The 17,500-nt window shown below is 48.3% G+C and overlaps 2 protein-coding genes across 2 annotated transcripts in view; one reads left to right on the forward strand and one right to left on the reverse strand.

The window, feature by feature from the left end:
• LOC135815725 (uncharacterized) overlaps window positions 1-11,230 on the reverse strand; it is a 14,153-nt gene extending 2,923 nt beyond the window's left edge. Inside the window, exons 1-3 of the mRNA XM_065329058.1 lie at window positions 10,858-11,230; window positions 5,781-5,887; window positions 1-2,470 (exon numbers count right to left, since the gene is read on the reverse strand). The exon at window positions 1-2,470 is cut by the window's left edge and continues 1,657 nt beyond it. Coding sequence (XP_065185130.1) covers window positions 1-2,470; window positions 5,781-5,887; window positions 10,858-11,086 — 2,806 coding nt within the window. The 5' untranslated portion in view covers window positions 11,087-11,230. The remainder of the gene's footprint in view (window positions 2,471-5,780; window positions 5,888-10,857) is intronic.
• Window positions 11,231-11,839: 609 nt separating this feature from the next.
• The window catches only part of LOC135815726 (protein mono-ADP-ribosyltransferase PARP14-like), a 44,091-nt gene continuing 38,430 nt past the window's right edge, over window positions 11,840-17,500 (forward strand). The window contains 1 exon segment of the mRNA XM_065329059.1: window positions 11,840-12,087. Within this exon segment, the coding sequence (XP_065185131.1) occupies window positions 11,928-12,087 (160 nt within the window). The 5' untranslated portion in view covers window positions 11,840-11,927.

Genomic DNA, 17,500 nt, shown 5'->3' on the forward strand with positions numbered 1-17,500 from the left:
CCACTGCTTCGAAACACTTCTGCAAGGCTGTTTTAGACTGTGATTTGATAATGAGCTGTGACCCGTCTGATGAGAACGATAGCTGACAGCCGTACTGCTTGGCAATCGCATCCAAATTGTATTCGTCCTTCATGTACTTCAATACAGTTTCGTGCCCTGAAATCGCCTCCTCGTGGACCTTCGGAGCTGGTCGTGCTGCTGGGTGCGAGGATGTTCTGGTAGTTGCACCAGCTGCGCCTGTCTGCCTTTCGCTATGCTCGGGGCCCCGAGAGTTTCTTGTTATACCAAAACGTCCTTGGCCAACTTCGGGTGAAACTCTCCGTTGTGATGCTGCTGAACTCTCCAGCTGATCAGCAGCCTGGTCTATGCGTTCATTCGCACGTTGTGGCTGTCTTGCTGAATGCTGCTCGTGGGTGGGCTTCTTGGCTGGTGGCTGTCCAGTGGCAGTGCTGTGAGCAAGGGTGTTTAACTTGTCTAAGACATTGTCTAGCAGCTGATCTGATGATCCGCATACCAGCAGCCTAGCCTTGCCAGCTTGGGAAGGATAAAATTCCACTCCAGTTTCATCAGTAAGCTTGTCCATGAACTCACAGCCTTCATCAGATTTCATGAAAGCTGTGGTGGCAGGTGAAGCATCAACCCATCTCTCTCTTTTCTGTTCTGATCCTTGGGTTGTGTTTGTTGCAGAGTATGCTGAGGTATCAGTCACTGCTTCGGAATGATGCAAGGGTGGAGTGGAAGATGCAGGCCGTTGAAAGTTACTGGTGTGCTTGCGAGTTGCACCATCATCGTTTGCTGGCATGGCAGAATTGGGTGCCGACGTGTGGCGCCTTGGGCTGGGTTCCAAGCCGGTGTTGTCTGCAAGATTCTGTGCAATGTCCTCCTGGCAAGCACCGAGTTGCTTCCGTTGGCCCGAGAGCCTCCTTGAATTGCCAGTAGCATCAAGCTCTGGCTTATACTGTGCACTGGTCAGGTTGAGTTGGTCAACCGTGTAGTCAACCACACGCAGTGAACTGCCAGTAACGATTGCACTTGATCTGTCTTGGCTCAGCGCAATTCTCACTGCGTTCTGATGGACCATTGCCTGGATAAAGTCATTGCCTTGAGTGGAGTGCAAGAACTCTGCCAGCAGCGGTGTCATGACAATGCTTCTTACCTCCGTGCCACCATGAGGCTGCTGTGTTGGACGACTATCTCTCACTCTGGCCACTGGTCTTTCTTGGGACAATGAAGCAGACGTAGATGATGGTGTTGCGGCAGCATGTTCAGCGGCACTGGATTTCAACTCAGATATCCAATGTGCTATGTCCTGGCTGGACTTGGCACTAAACACAGCACCTTCTCTGTGCGATGAGACATCAATCTGGAGTCCGAGATGCGAGTGAGCATGCTGAACATACGCTTTTCCAGCGGATGACTTGAGGAAATCCAGAGCAACCGGTGTTAGCGAATGATATTCGACATGAGCTCTAGCGATTTTGTGCTCTCCAGCATCTGCAACCGGCTCAGCGCTATTGCCTGTCGGTGTGTCCCCAGCCTGGCCAGGCTGTGCCAGGACTCTTTCTGGCAGTTGCGGGTAAATAGATGTATGCTGGTCCGGCTGACCGGTAGCTACCTGACTGTGTGGCGGTGTTATGGTCACGTGATTATGTGACGGTATGGTGGTCACGTGACTGTGTGGCGGTGTGGTGGTCACCTGGCTGTGTGGCGGTGTGGTGAGTAGGCCGGTGACCCCAGCAGTGGTTGTTGGAGTCACCTGACCTTGTTGCTGTGCTGAGTTCGCCTGGGTGCTGTGAGCTGCAGTGGCCTGATCAGCAGTTTCACCGGAGCTTGCGAGCACATCCTTGCTTAGCAAATCTGAACTTGGGTTAGCATCCCTAGTACCTCCCTGACAGCCTTGCTTGTTTTGCACGTCTGTTGTTGAGCACTGCTGTTCATCACCGTACTGGGCTGAGCCAGGTACCACCGAACTTGTACCACTCACAGAAGGCTTGTGTTGATTCCCGGAACTTGGCACGGGCTCGTTTCCCGGCTGAGCTTCCGGATGTTTCTCTGGATGACTGCGTACTGGGGAAGGTTTATCCGAGGGCCACGGGCGTGGCTCGACTGTGATGACATCGGGCTTGGCATTGTCCCCACCCGGCGCTGCTTTGCTGTCAGCCGGCTGCGAACGGCCATTTGTTAGAGCAGATCCAGCGCTGTGCTCTATATCAGATCTCACTGCATCACTGCCGCTGCCATTGGTGACCGTCTGAGCCGCGGCAAGCGCATTGGGCTTCACGTAGCCCAGCATTCTCATCACTGTATCCTGGAACAGGACCAGTTTGTCGGGAGCTTGGGCGATGATGCGCTTCCCATCACGTGACAGTGTCGTACCGGACTGCTTGCACGCAGCGCTCAGGGAATGCGTCGTCACAGATATTGCACTTAGGAAGCCTGGACTCAGTGCAAGCGCGCATCCGTCGGATACCTACAGCACAGAGGGATTGGAGCACACAAAAAATACTTTGAAGTAGCACCAACAGCAGGCATGAGAGATATAGACAGGTGAGAGTCACTAAAAAACTTCCAGCATGGCATTTTACCAGGCATGGCTCCATCAAAGCAGCAAAGTGTTACAAATTCGAACGCACCGCGTGGGCTGATGGGAGCTGTACAGTACATGTATGCAACGCAATGATTCGTTATGATTGTGGTATGTCTTTGCATACCAGTTGTCAGTTTGACTGACTCTCGATATCTCACACCAGCAGTATCTTTTCAAGTCTCATTTTGGCTGGTAGATACAATGGCTCATTCAAGCTGACGCTTATAGCCGGTTGGCTGTGCGTGTGCTTGCGAAGCCCGATGGCCCAAGTTCGAGGTCCACGACCAGCGGTTTGGCCAAGTGGCTGTGGAGTGCCTGCGGATCATGAGTTCCCGAGTCCCGAGTTCGAGGCCAGAGCTGGCAGCAGGCGGCGTGTACTTTGCTATTGATGTATGCACCACCTCTTTTTCCTTTTTCTTTACTTGAAATTTTACAAGAAGGTGGCTGCTACAAGCGTTGGAGCTTGCGCTTCCTGCCGATTCAGTTCGTATTGAAATTTTACATGCAATGAACTGCGCCGGAGTCTCGAAGTCTTATCATATCCCTCTCACTGGGGCAGGGTGCTCTATTTGCCACCTACAGCATGGTAGTCAGACATGGTGATTGTCGCGGCGACCTTGTCGCGCGATTTGTATCATGTTTGTGCCTGTTTTTGTTTCAGTACAAAACGCTAGTTCCATGCCCACGTTCCCGTGCTTTGTATGACTTGTTCTGGCCCACGTATGCATGACTGTACATGTACTTGTCAAGGCACGTGCATGCAGCGCAGTTTGGCGCGCTTTTGCGAATGTGTTTTCTTCTCCCACGGTGGTGGGTTATGCGGCTCTTCTTGGACACGAGTGGTTTTTCAGTTTTGTTGTTCTCTAGTATTATTCTGGAAAGAGCGATTGCTACAGACTCCTTTGTCCTATGATGTGTGCCACCTGTAGGGGTGAGATCGGACTTGTGACCTGTGTTGATAAATCGAGAGATTGGGAATCCTAATCTTTCGACATGGTGCTTTAGTGACCAGAGATTTTCCTCAGTTTATTTACTTCGAAGTAGTAAATTCCGACCAGAGTGATGGAGACTATCGCCCAGCTTGTAAAGTGTAGGGCAAACACGAAGCGACGACTCACACGCCTTCGCCACAATTTAACCCGGGAGCTTGCCAAAGACGCTCCATCACCACACTACCTGCTACGAGATTGGCAGCAGGCTGAACGCCTTGCAGCTGAAATCAATGCCACACAGGCTAGAATCCGCGATCTGACCGAACAGGCGACTTCCTCGGATGTTGAGGACCGCCTGGAGCAACTCGACAAGTGGGAGTTCGAGTTCGATGATGACCTGGAAGTCCTGAGGGACGCACGTACCGTTCTACAGAGGGAGAACCCGTCCAGACTCGCCACAGCAGATGCGGAACTGGAGGCAATCACCAACTCGAGTCGATCCAGTGCCCACAGCCCTCCCCCACGACGTCCCCAGCCGCTGCCTTGACCAGCGTATCCTTCAGCCCATCAGCAGTGGTGGCCCACTCCAAGGGTCCACCTTCCGCTCCTGCGAGCCCTCCTGTGACTGCTGTTAGTCCTGTCCCTGCTACTGGCTCTCCAGCCACTCCAGTCGTCCCGTCTCCGAATGAATCTTGACCAGCATATCCTTCAGCCCATCAGCAGTGGTGGTCCACTCCAAGGGTCCACCTTCCGCTCCTGCGAGCCCTCCTGTGACTGCTGTTAGTCCTGTCCCTGCTACTGGCTCTCCAGCCACTCCAGTCATCCCGTCTCCGAATGAATCTTGACCAGCGTATCCTTCAGCCCATCAGCAGTGGTGGTCCACTCCAAGGGTCCACCTTCCGCTCCTGCGAGCCCTCCTGTGACTGCTGTTAGTCCTGTCCCTGCTACTGGCTCTCCAGCCACTCCAGTCGTCCCGTCTCCGAATGTCTCCGAAACCCCCAGCGACCAACTCGTGCGGCAGCTGACAAGGCCCGGCAGAATATTGCAAAGTGGCCAGCTGTATCGTTGCTGCATGTACACATCCCACACGCCTGATAAGTTTGACCGTGTCAGTGTGTGAGGATTAGGTGGTGCTTGGTCCAATTGGCAGTGACCTCACAAGCACATAAAACTCTCTGTATGCCTGTTTAACTGCTTGCTGTGTGTGTGTGTGTGTGTGTGTGTGCGTGTGCGTGTGTATCTGCATTGCTTATGCTCTATAAGTTACCTCCCGGTGTACATTCCCGGTCGGCTGGAGTGTCGCGGCGACCTTGTCGCACGATTTGTATCATGTTTGTGCCTGTTCTTGTTTCAGTACAAAACGCTAGTTCCATGCCCACGTTCCCGTGCTTTGTATGACTTGTTCTGGCCCACGTATGCATGACTGTACATGTACTTGTCAAGGCACGTGCATGCAGCACAGTTTGGCGCGCTTTTGCGAATGTGTTTTCTTCTCCCACGGTGGTGGGTTATGCGGCTCTTCTTGGACACGAGTGGTTTTTCAGTTTTGTTGTTCTCTAGTATTATTCTGGAAAGAGCGATTACTACAGACTCCTTTGTCCTATGATGTGTGCCACCTGTAGAGGTGAGATCGGACTTGTGACCTGTGTTGATAAATCGAGAGATTGGGAATCCTAATCTTTCGACAGTGATAATCTGGTATGAGCAAACATTACCTAAGCTAGTAGTCCCTTCCCTCGTACGTTTAACATGTAGTGTCCATGTACTGTAAGACCAGATAATTATTTTAACGTCAATTAAAGTTAGCGATCTCCGGATTTTTGTGGGTTTGCGTAGTGAAATTCTAACGAATTCTATCTCAAAAGCAGCAAATGACTGCACATGTACATATCGTTTTGCACATAACGACTTCAAATGTTTTACGATTCTTTCAAATTCGTCAACTCGTTAAAATTAAATGTTCGTTAACATTACTGATCTTACAGTACGCACGCGGCTATAGTCACCCAACTCCACACCATGGTTACGCGGCTGTACAGTGATACCCGTACATGGCCACGGATCATCATCAGTCTGAGTCAGTGTAGGGGTGCTGCATGTTACACTTGCACGCAGAAAGGAGTTTACGAAGCCCAGTAAAACATCTGTTCAAGCTGCTACATTGCAGGAGCTACTGGTCTCATGATACGCTCAAATCATGGACCATGATTCTGCCACAACCTTGTTTCACCCTAACCTTTCACCAATCATCCAGTTCCTACCTCTGGGGTCACGTCCAGGATGGGTTGGATGTACTTTGCACTTGCGGAGCTGCCCTGTGGTTCCAGCTTGACCTTCAGACCCTTCCATGACAAGACTTTCTCCACGTCTAGCAGGAGAAACAACAGGAGAAGAAAAATGAAACCCAGACCATGTCCACTCGCACCTGATGCACTACTACTAGTACTTCAAGCATCATTGCAGTCTTCTCCAAGTCAATTTTTTCTTTGAGCGATTCAGGCAAGGTACATTGGATGCATACATCGACGATGTGTTTTAGTCCATGGTCCATTACTTCAACTCATTCGAAGTACAATCATGTACATGTAAGAAGATAACTATACTAGTAGTACTATTAGTATTAATAGTAATAATACTAGTACAGTAGTAGTATAATTACGGTATTATTTTTGCAGCTGCATGAGCGTGTCTACCGCACCGGTCGCCCCTTGACGATGACCAGGCCGGGCGCACTAATTAAAGAGAGCAGATCTACGACCGTCCAGAGAACCTCCGCTTCGAACTTCATCGCCACATGGCACGGTCAGTCCGTCCGGCCGAACTCATTCATCGCCGCTGTGATCGCACACGCGTGCGGCTGCCCGTCGAACCACGTAATCAGTAATCACCTGATCACCCGAACTAGTTTTATCGAGAGCGAAAGGTGCTAGGCGTCGACATGGTGAAAACCCTACCATCTCACTGTTACTGGTTTATAGATTCAGCTTGTTCTTCACTGAATTCAGCCCGAAATCCCAATTTCCAAGACTGTCTGACTGAACAATTATGGCAAAATGAAATCCGAACGCGTTCTTGAGACTCGGAATTTTTGTCTTTGTTGTTTTGCTTGTGTCGCACAGCATGCATGATCTTTGACTTTGCGGCTATCCCGGTAGATCTACCATGTCTACGGGACTCATATCAGGCCAGGACTCGGAGAATACCGGTCCTACGAGTCGTAGAGCTACTGCAGACGGGGCGTTCGAATTGTCTTCATCAACTGTGCGAACAAATTTTTAAAAGAGATTATCGTATTTTCCCGTACACGTCTCCAATTGTAGTACAATGTTGTACAATGTTGAGTGTGGATCCAAAAAATAAAAGGACACGTCTCTAATATTAGTAATACCGTAAAGTACCGTTGATCCGCCCCCTCTCTAATTCCCGCCCCCTGTCAATTTTCTCCTTGTGAAGCGACTTCGGCGTATACAACGAAATACGATGTTGAACCGACGCATGCACTGCTGTACACAATACTTGCCAATCCAGGATCAAAATGTGCACAATCCAGCACATTGAGTCTGATCCTCTACGTTGTTGTACATCGTACTGCACTTGACAGCCTTGATCTAATTCCCGCCCCCCTGCCGAAAACTCAGCTGGGAAGCGACATGGCGTGGGGGCGGATCAACGGTACTTTACGGTAATAGTACATGCCGGAATGGTGTGATGGGCATTACTGGGGTACAGATACTGTAGGGCCTACCTTACTTCGTTTTTGTTACCCGTTTATCATCTTTGAGTCTCTGTACACTGATTCTTACCATGGATGGATGTACATTTACAGCTTGTATCATTATCACTAGTTGTTTACCACCCAACCCAGACAATCAATCTTTCCAGAAACAATAAAAGTACACGTCTCCTAGTACTAGTACAGTCTCCTAGTAGTACCAAGAGTACTCTTGGTAGTACATATACAGGTCTGACCACCTTTGAAAAAATAAAAGGACTGTACATTTTATTGGGGACAATACGGTAATTGAAGTGTCCCAATAGAAGAGTTGCTATCATTTTCGAGTTTTTCAGTGGAATTGTCATGACGATAATGACACCCGATCCGATTAGGCATATGCGGATACTGCCGGCAGAAAGAATGGCAGAATTCGATACTTTTTCTGGTAAGTTTCATGCATGTTTGGTATGTGGATAAAGAAATGGAGCAGAATTCGAGGAATTGCCCGCCATACGGTTTGTATGGTTCTGCCAATGTCACTGCTTTTCGAGCAGAATCTGCCACCTTTTCGAGCATTATCCGCACACCCCTAGATCCGATCGACCATCTCGACGTAGCTATTCCAAACTCTTCGGAACTTAGGCCGCGTTCGAATTGTCACTCTTTGACTTTTCGACTGGAGCTTCGTTTTTCTGAAGAGGTGGCCTTATTGGCCTCTTCAGAAAAACGGAAGTCCTCGAAACTCCACAACCTCATCCGATGGGAGAGGTGGATTAGTTCCGAAGAGTTTGGAATAGCTACGTCACCTGGTCACGTAGTACGTGGGGATGGTCGATCTGATCGGACGTCATCATCGCCAAGGCAATTCCACTGAAAAACTCTAAAATGACAGAAACCGTTCTAATGGGACACTTCAACTAATCTCTTTTAAAAATTTGTTCGAACAGTTGATGACAATTCGAACGCCCCCTAATCCACCTCTCCCATCGGATGAGGTTGTGGAGTTTCGAGGAGTTTCGTTTTTCTGAAGAGGCCAATAAGTCACCTCTTCAGAAAAACGAAACTACATGTACATGTACTCGAAAAGTCGAAGAGACCATTCGAACGCACCCTGAGTCTGTAGATGCTGCGCGCGAGCCTAAGTCAAGACTCCCTGCGGATAACTGATGTATTCGTACACGCTTACTGTTCTTGCTGTTCGCCTATACTAGATTCTAAATTCTATTCTAGGCTTGCATTGTAGTCTACATACGCTACAGCACTCAGTACTATCTCCACTGTACTGTTATCACGAGACTCATACACAGGTCATCTTGACATTTTCCTGGTGTCTTGACATTTTCCTGGCCTGGTGTCTTGACATTATTAATATTATATGAGCTAGCCTGTCACTTGTCAGGCTTGCGAGTCTTGGTCTGCAGAGCAGCGCGGTGACCATGATGAACATGGTGAAGGCGACGCAACACCCGGTACCCCGTGTTCATGTCTCACTTCTCGTTAGCGCTCAGGCTCATGCATGTTTCATACAATCATGGCGGGCTAGGAAAAGGAGTGGAATTCACGGAATGGCTTTGTATGGTTTTCCCGTTTTCATTGCTTTTCGAGCAGAATCTGCCAATCTTTCAAGCAATGTCGGTCAGAGCCTACTACAAGACAAGCGCAGTGCTTTGTTTCTGCGACATGCGAGTCGTGTGATTGCTGCGAAATTTAAAAAAAATTAAATATGACAGGGCGATCAAAAGCAATGATTGCAGATGATGGTTTTCCTGGCCAACGTTGAATTTTTTTAATTAATATATGACAGGGCAAGCAAAAGCAATGATTGCAGATGATGGTTTTCCTGGCCAACGTTGAATTTTTTTAATTAATATATGACAGGGCAAGCAAAAGCAATGATTGCAGATGATGGTTTTCCTGGCCAACGTTGAATTTTTTTAATTGAAATATGACAGGGCGAGCAAAAGCAATGATTGCAGATGATGGTTTTCCTGGCCAACGTTGCTCTGGCCTAGTCTAGGTCTCCGGGAAATGGTCCGATCTGAGATACCGCGGAGCTGTCAGTGTCCGCTGATCAGTTGGCCATGCGCCAGGGGAGATCTTTTACCCATGTACACACCGGAGGATGTACCCAGTGTTCTGACAGTGCTCAACGCCGCGGAGGCAGAGCGTAATACAGAGCAGAACATCAAGGGCAGTCAACCCATGTACACACTTGAGGGATTGTGTTTGAGACAGTATACCATGGAAGACTGAGCAGTGTAAAGATTGACAGTTCTGATTGACAGGCTTGTTCTTGGCGTTCATTTGATCTTGAAGTACATTGTACAGCACTGCACCACGGTCCGTAATGCCGGCGACTCTAGCTGTATGCATACTCGCCCGACGCGTCGACCGGACACCGCATGCAACGATGTACGGGCATTATGTACATGTCCTGTACAGGCCCCCAGGCTTCTCTTCTTGGGTTGAGCAGTCTTTGAGTTACCAGACAACTATCGCCTGGCGTGCTTATAGCAATACAGATAGCAACACTAAAATGCCCTAGTCCGGATTACTAATACTTGTAGTAATAGTACCAAACGTACATCATACGGTCATGTAACCCCGTCCACTCTAACCTATGCACACGGCACACGGAGGTGTTGATTCATGTATCATAGTATAGCACTAGGCACAAGTTTGGATTTGCACTGGATTTAGTGCTCCTACATTGTATCTCCTCTGCTTAGCTACATGTACATGTATAGTATGCCTGCATTGTTTATATTATTATTATTAGTGAAACTCGGAGTTGCGACAAAGCTTCCAAACTCTCTCTCTCTTGTATTATTATTATTATTATTATTATTATTATTATTATTATTATTATTATTATTATTATTATTATTATTATTATTATTATTATTATTTGTAAGAAAGGTTTGCTCCCCACACCGGAGCTCGCGCTATTCCGCCGACTTTTCTTGACACTTGACTGACTCACGACTGTGTATTGAGGGAGTGGTGCTTTCTTGCAGGTTTGCCGAGTCGAAGGTTCGATGGACTTCTCGTGTGCTCTGGATGGCAGTCGTGAGTCAGTCAAGTGTCAAGAAAAGTCGGCGGAATAGCGCGAGCTCCGGTGTGGGGAGCAAACCTTTCTTACAAATCATCGCCGAAATCGCAACCACTACTTCGTATTATTATTATTATTCCTTATTCTCACTCACTGCATGGGATTTTCGGTCTTTGACCACATGCTGGTGAGCTGATCTACTCGCCTCCTACCGCTTTAGGAGCTGCATCTGCGCCTTGATCCTTGAAGGGTGGTGGCGTTCCTACGGATGCGGAAAACTCGGCCTCTACTAGTATAGAGCAACCGAGTCTGACGCGAACCGTGACATTTTTTTACTTTTTTATTCTCACGATTGCGGCTCCGGCGCGCCAATAAGAGTTCCTATCTCCTTCATTGTTGTCTGATGTTTGGTTGTTGATCCATGAACATCAGTGTTACAATCAAATAGGATCTTACTTTCCTTTGTGTACCTCTTGTGCAACCTCGGGCCGGTTATGTACTCTTGCCAGGTTGGTAATACAGATACGCAAGGTTTAACTGGCCGGGGTACTTTTGACCATGCGACCCTTACCTTGTATGTGTTTGAGAGCCACCCTGAAAGCTGGTGGAGTCGCATCCTGTAGCCATTGGATTCCGACCATTTGTCCACCAAGCTTCTTGCGCAGCCTGGACTCGATGCTCGATTCCAATGCGTATTGCGTCACCGATGGTAGTAGCTGGTCGAAGCCGGAGACGAGCACTGCTGGGTATTGGTCAAGATTGGCCTGGCTGCCTTCATCATCGTCACTTGATGTAGCCATCGCGTATGTACGCTTGCTTCACTGTGCCACTCGTCAACAGAACAAGAACTTCTCCCAAGATCCAAAAAAAACAATCAGCCGTCTGCGCAAGCGAATGACCGTTGCTTTTGACCCTGCGCACTAAACGACTCTACAAAGACATATTCAATTACAGGCCTTTTTAGAGGTTCAGCGGAGGCGGTGCTGCGGATATGGGCCCCAGCGTAATTGCTGGCCGGATCCTTCTACTGCTTAGGCCTTCCGCCTTCTGGAACACGAAAACATCAAAGCTGCTGTGCTCGCTCTCCAGAACGCCGAACTGCTGTCGAAACTTTGCGAAAGATCAATAATTGTATCCGGGAAGTACTCAGTCCGCAGACCGCATGACCTGTCAATTGGTGCGGGTAGTGACACTTCGTGGTTGGACGACTGACGAATGACGCACGAACTGAATTCTCCGACTTGACACTATCCGTGCTGGCGATGCCAGGGGTGTGCGATCAAGAGTGGTAGCCAAGCGGGACTTGCTGCCGATAGGATACCAATCATTATTATAATATTATGATTATTCTACGTGATGACACGTGATGACACTTGGTGACACATGGTGTGGCGCCATTGGGCCGTCGCGGAAAAGTGACAATCTTGCACGATACCAGAACAGCTATGTGCTGACGGAGCAACAGCGTAGGTATCGCTGGGGCTTGGCTGGCGTGAACTCAGTGATATATGGCCAAGTTCGCTCACAGGATATTTCAGTTTGAGAATCTTCTTTGAAAGCCTACAAGGAGATTTTCACCATCCATCGTCGCTCTGAAGCTTGTTCAACCCACAGGCCACAGGAAAGTGAAGCAATGTGACCATGGCCGCACAGCTGCGACTAGAAGTCCATGGTGACACACGCTGGCTCACGTCACAAGACCTGGTGGACGAACTCGAAAGGCGTAATATCTGTGTGAACGTGGTCGGTCGTTATGAAACCCGAACTGGACTGGAGTTCATCGTGGAGGCACCATGGGACGGTAAGGAACCTGTGCGAATCCTCTCCCTTCTCTTTCCTTCTTCAGGTGACGACATTATTCAGCATTCGGCAGTAGAGTAGAGCTCCTGTTGGTATACGTGACTAGGTAGAGATACCGTGCATCTACTCGTATTCGGAGCGTCTGTCTGTTGGTTAGCCTACACCAATACACTTTCAACATGTACAATGTATTGTATTTCGAAGTACATCAGTGTAGTCTTTCATACGTCTATTTCCAAATTCTATTTTTTAATACTAGATCTAGATCTACATGTAGGGGTGCGCGGATTATTCCCGGAATAATGTGGGAATACTATCGTCGAGAAAATTTTGGGAATTTTAGAGGAATTCTATCGATCTTTTGTCAGATCCGCCCATTGACCTTCAGAAGAGTTTTGGGGGAATTCTGTCAAGTTTGACCTGCCAGAGAACAAGCGCGCATCCATGGACGCACGTACATGTACATGTACATGCAGCAATGCCAATACCCGGACACGACATACAGTAAGATCGGGCGCCGAAGAACGCAGGGGCTCGAGCGCAGCCTAGGAAAGTTCTTAAATTTTTGATTCTAGCCAGACCGTTCTTATTCACACGCGCGCGGCGAGTCGAGTGACGTCATGACGTTTGTCATGTACATGTATGTACATGTAGTGCAATGACTATGTAGAACTTCTAAACTAGTGGGTGTCGTAAATTAAATGGGAATGATTGTACATGTAGCAGTTACTGTTTACACGTGTACATGACATGTACTCACCTCCCATACATGTACAATGTAGATCTACGTGTAAATTCGCAACTTCGTGTAAGTACATGTATGAAAATTTTAAAAGTGTTCTTAAATCTGATAATTCTAGCCTGGACTGTTCTTAAATTTTGCCGGTTTTCCAGCCTGGGTGTTCTTCGGCGAGGTGTTCTTCGGCGCCCGATCTTACTGTAGTAGCTGTGTATATACAGTCAGATGTAGATCTAGTACGTATACATGTAGTGTAGATCATGCAGTGATCACGTGCCTGACCGTCCATTTTGCATACTAAAGAGCATGCGCAAGGCACGGTTCCATGCTGGGGTTCTTTTTTTGGGGGGAATTCTGGAGAATTTTTCGATGTTTTGGGAGAATACTTTCGAAGTTCCGCGGGAAATGCCCGAAAGCATAATATCGGTTGCGTGCGAGCATAATCCAGATCCATGTAATCCGCGCACCCCTATCTACATGTAGGCTGGTACCATGGTATTTTGGTATGGTATTGATTTATTTGAATTCGGTATCTCAACAGTACAATGTACAACTAAGATCCGAATGACATAGATACATAAACATAAAAGTGGAGTAGGTGCTACAGCTGATCATTTTATCGCAGGTTGTGGGATGGTATGTACCTGGTAGCACCGACGAGTTCTCGATCTAAACCAGCTGCTTGGTGTTTATAGGCCACTGGCGGTAACCATGGTAGCTAGTGAAATCGATGAAGAATTTTCACCACGAAGATCGTGTAAGCTTAAGCGTGTCATGTCCTTGATCTCCCCGTTTGGCGACGCCATCTCTAATCATTCAGTGCGCATGCGTGAAGTTACCATTATGCCGCGCGCGTGTCGACCTGTGCGGGCCGGCTGTAGTGTAGATCTGGTAAAATAATGCATACTAGCTGACCATGGCCGCATGGGCATGGATTGGTTGACGGCTCAGCCATGTTTTTTTATCTTCTGTCCAGGCAGAGGATCACCATTACTAGAGAGGTTTAGCACAACGAAATTCGTCTGAATTTTCGTTAGATTTTGAAGCCCGGGGACGAGTAACGAAACTTGCCACGAACTTCGGGACACACACTCGCGGAAAACATCAATCCAACGAAGTTTGGTCTGTCGACTTTTCGTACCGCGATCACATGAGAATTTTTCCTTTCCTTTCGACATTTTTTTCTGAGGTTCTTGTTTTCACGACCAGAATGTCTGCGCCGAACTCAAATCCTGCAGTCTCTGCAGCTGCTGTTACCTCTGGTGATCAGGAGGGACGACGACTTACGTGGGATACACAGATGGATCTCATGATGCTCCGCCTTGTGAGGTCGATGCCGTTTCTTGCGGAAATCACGCACGAATGGAGAAGCAGCTCTGCTGCTTTCCCAGAGCGATGAGAGATTTGCTGGGCTGAAAAAGAAAGGGCTTGTGGATCGGTTTCATCTCCTACTCAAGAAGCATTCGAGTGGTGAGGCCACCAGTTTACGATAGTCGGGGAGTGACGAGGATTACTATTAATTTAAATTTTTTGTATTTCGCGGGGATTTCAGCGACATCCACGGTATCCACTAGCGACACCGAAGTTCGTGGAGAACGTTCTGCTAAACAAAAATTCAGCGAATTTCGGTCGGCTTTTTCGTACTGCGGCATAACGAAAATGAACAACGAATTTCGTTGTGCTAAACCTCTCTATTTTCTTGTTTCCCTTTCGTTGTTCGGCTTCACTCGGAATTTTTTGTAGTTCAACGCGCATGTTGGTAGATGTACAGTCCACCCCGGACGGGTCGGAGCGACCGAGGATGGTTGATGTTCAGACCTTCAGCTACTAGCAAATTAATTGCTCTTGTACAGACCTATGCTATAGCGAGTGCGTCTTCGCGCTGATTGAAAATCATGTCAGGCATGCCACTGGGCAGGAAGTCGTACAAACCTTCTCTCGGATTCCTCGACACGCGGTCGCAGAAAAACTATCCGCACCAGTACCAAAAGGAGGTCATGGATATCGCTTCAGATCCGAGGAGCCACCTGGTCCGGACGCGCGCTCATACTTGAATTTTCCGTCCTAGCTCTGTTGCGGGTGACACTGTCAGCCAGGGATCGATCCGGGAGGGCTTTCACGACTCCCTGCCCCTGGTTGTCAACCCATCCTCACCATCAGCAACGCCATTTTGTAAGTACATGCTCGCTGCAGTGTCGTATTTTGGCGGAGACCCATCGTCACGGGCTATCGACCATTTACAATGTACAAGTCAGTGTAGTTCGAAGACGGTCGCGACGTCCATTGATAGGTAGCGCAAGTACCAATGAAGGTCGCAAGCGAACCGTCGTCACACATCCTTGTATTTCTGTGGGTTTTTTTACAAGTGCCCCTGGGCTCCAGTCTGGTTAGAATTGAGGATCAAAAGGGTGGCGACACCTAGTGCATTCGGCCGACCTTGGGTCTTGGTCTTGCTATTCAGTCAGCACATAATGACAGATGCTATCGCAGCCTAGAGGCAGACCTCCTAAAGCACAGTCAGTGGTGCACATGCGTGTTCGTGCCTTGAAGCTACTTCAGAAAAGAGAATAGACTGAGAGGACTTCGAACACGTACATGATTGTGCAGTATGCATGGTGTCCACAGGGCCAGTTAAAGGGGAAGTTAAGGCTAAAATCAAAATTTCACCAGTTGTAGTCTTCGGATCGGGGTGCTGAGTCGAATGGTCGTGGTCCGAGGAAGCTGAGATGCTCCCTTCCTACTTTAACCCTTTATGTACCAGCCATCTAATGTATGTAAGGGGCGATCGCAGCCAAAGAAGCAACCATGGTATGAAATCTAGACAACTTTTGTATATGCAAGTTGTGTTTTCCTGACTCCATATGTATCACTGCACCCAGGTAAGCATGGATATTGGGACAGCATGCAGTAGTATATGAAGGCCATAGGTGGAATACCAAAGATACGCGCCAATTGTGCATATTTCTGACCAACCAGGGTATCACAAACAAATAGACTGAGAATTAGTTTGTGCTCATGTACTGGGAACATAGGGACGAAACAACCTCATAAGCGTTGTCTCAGTGCATGAAGAGCAACAACATACCAGGGATATGGTCATATTGTCACATATTTGAGGTGAAACAATTGGTTCAAAATTGCAAATTTTGAATTCTTGTGTCAGATTCGAAATCTATATTTTTCTTCATCTACTCACATCCAGCGTAAGGTAAGTGAAGGAGAAGACAAGAAGCAGTCGCTGGCTGGTGAATTATGCCTGCCTTGACGATTTAGGCCATCGCTGCCCTCCCTCTCGCCCCTGTTTTGAGAGCGAATACTGCGATGGGATCAGCGATACAAATTTGCAATTTCGAGTCGCATTCCGTGCCGACATCGCCACAGCCGATCTCTCCAAGCGTCCACCACATGTAGAAGACGTCGACATGACCTAGAACAAGCTACATCTTCGCTACAAGCAGAGAAACTGAGCGAGAACACGATCGAAACAGCGACAATTGTTTGCGCTGAAAAGCATACTTTTGAACGCGTTCGTTCTCCATACTTTCAAATGGCAACCTACCCATATCATACATCAAAATTTTCAGTGGGATCTCAGCTGTCCAGCGCAAAAAAAAACGCGTGTCGATCGGAGCTACGGCGGCGGGGACCGGCGCGCTTGATTGGAGTGCAGCGAACCGTACCATATGGTACGGTTCGAGATGGGGCTGGTACACAAAGGGTTAATCCCAATCGAACTCGCGCACTTCCACCGAAACTGGGTGACTGCGCCCTACTAGATGGGGATTTGTATGCAAAATGTCACTAAAAGCGCCATTTCGTTCTTATAAAAGCACGGATGACCGCTATTGGCCCATATGTTGTAGTCTTCTGGACGCTGAGTCGACTGGTTTTGGTCCGAAAAGGCTGCAATGCAGCGTTCCTCCTTTATTCCCAATCCAACATGGTTGTACAAGCGGTCACGTGCTCCTGCGTACACCAGTCACCTGGTCACCGTGCCTGCAGGGTACAGCTTACTAGCCTGTTTGACCGTTTTTGGGTGCAGTCCTGTCACTCGAGTTGAACTCGAGTTGAACCTTGGTGTGAAAGTTGTCGCCTGCTGGCGTGGTGACCAGGTGATTTGGGCACCCAGGAGCACATGACCGCTTGTTCAACCACGTTCGATTGGGAATAAGGGCCGAACGCTGCATCGCAGCCTTTTCGGACCAAAACCAGTCGACTCAGCGTCCAAAAGACTACAACATATGGGCCAATCGCGGTCATCCGTGCTTTTCTAAGAACGAAATGGCGCTTTTAGTGGCATTTTGCATACAAATCCCCATCTAGTAGGGCGCAGTCACCCAGTTTCGGTGGAAGTGCGCGAGTTCGATTGGGATTTTAGTAGGAAGGGAGCGTCTCAGCTTTCTCGGACCAAGACCATTCGACTCAGCACCCCGAAGACTACAACTGGTGAAATTTTGATTTCTGCCTTAACTTCCCCTTTAATGAGTTATAGGCGATTCAGACTGCGGCCAAAATCACGTGTGAACTTGAGTTTCCATGGAGATGCAGTCGTGTTTCAAAATTGTATGCACAATCTCTGATTAAATACGTCTGAGTCGTAGAAACGTCGTCACAGTTGGCCGTAATCTGAGTCGCCTATTAAAAGTTTCTGCAAACTGAACCTTGACGGGGTCAC

The sequence above is a fragment of the Sycon ciliatum genome, chromosome 4 (assembly GCF_964019385.1).
Source record: "Sycon ciliatum chromosome 4, ocSycCili1.1, whole genome shotgun sequence".
Taxonomy (NCBI): domain Eukaryota; kingdom Metazoa; phylum Porifera; class Calcarea; order Leucosolenida; family Sycettidae; genus Sycon; species Sycon ciliatum.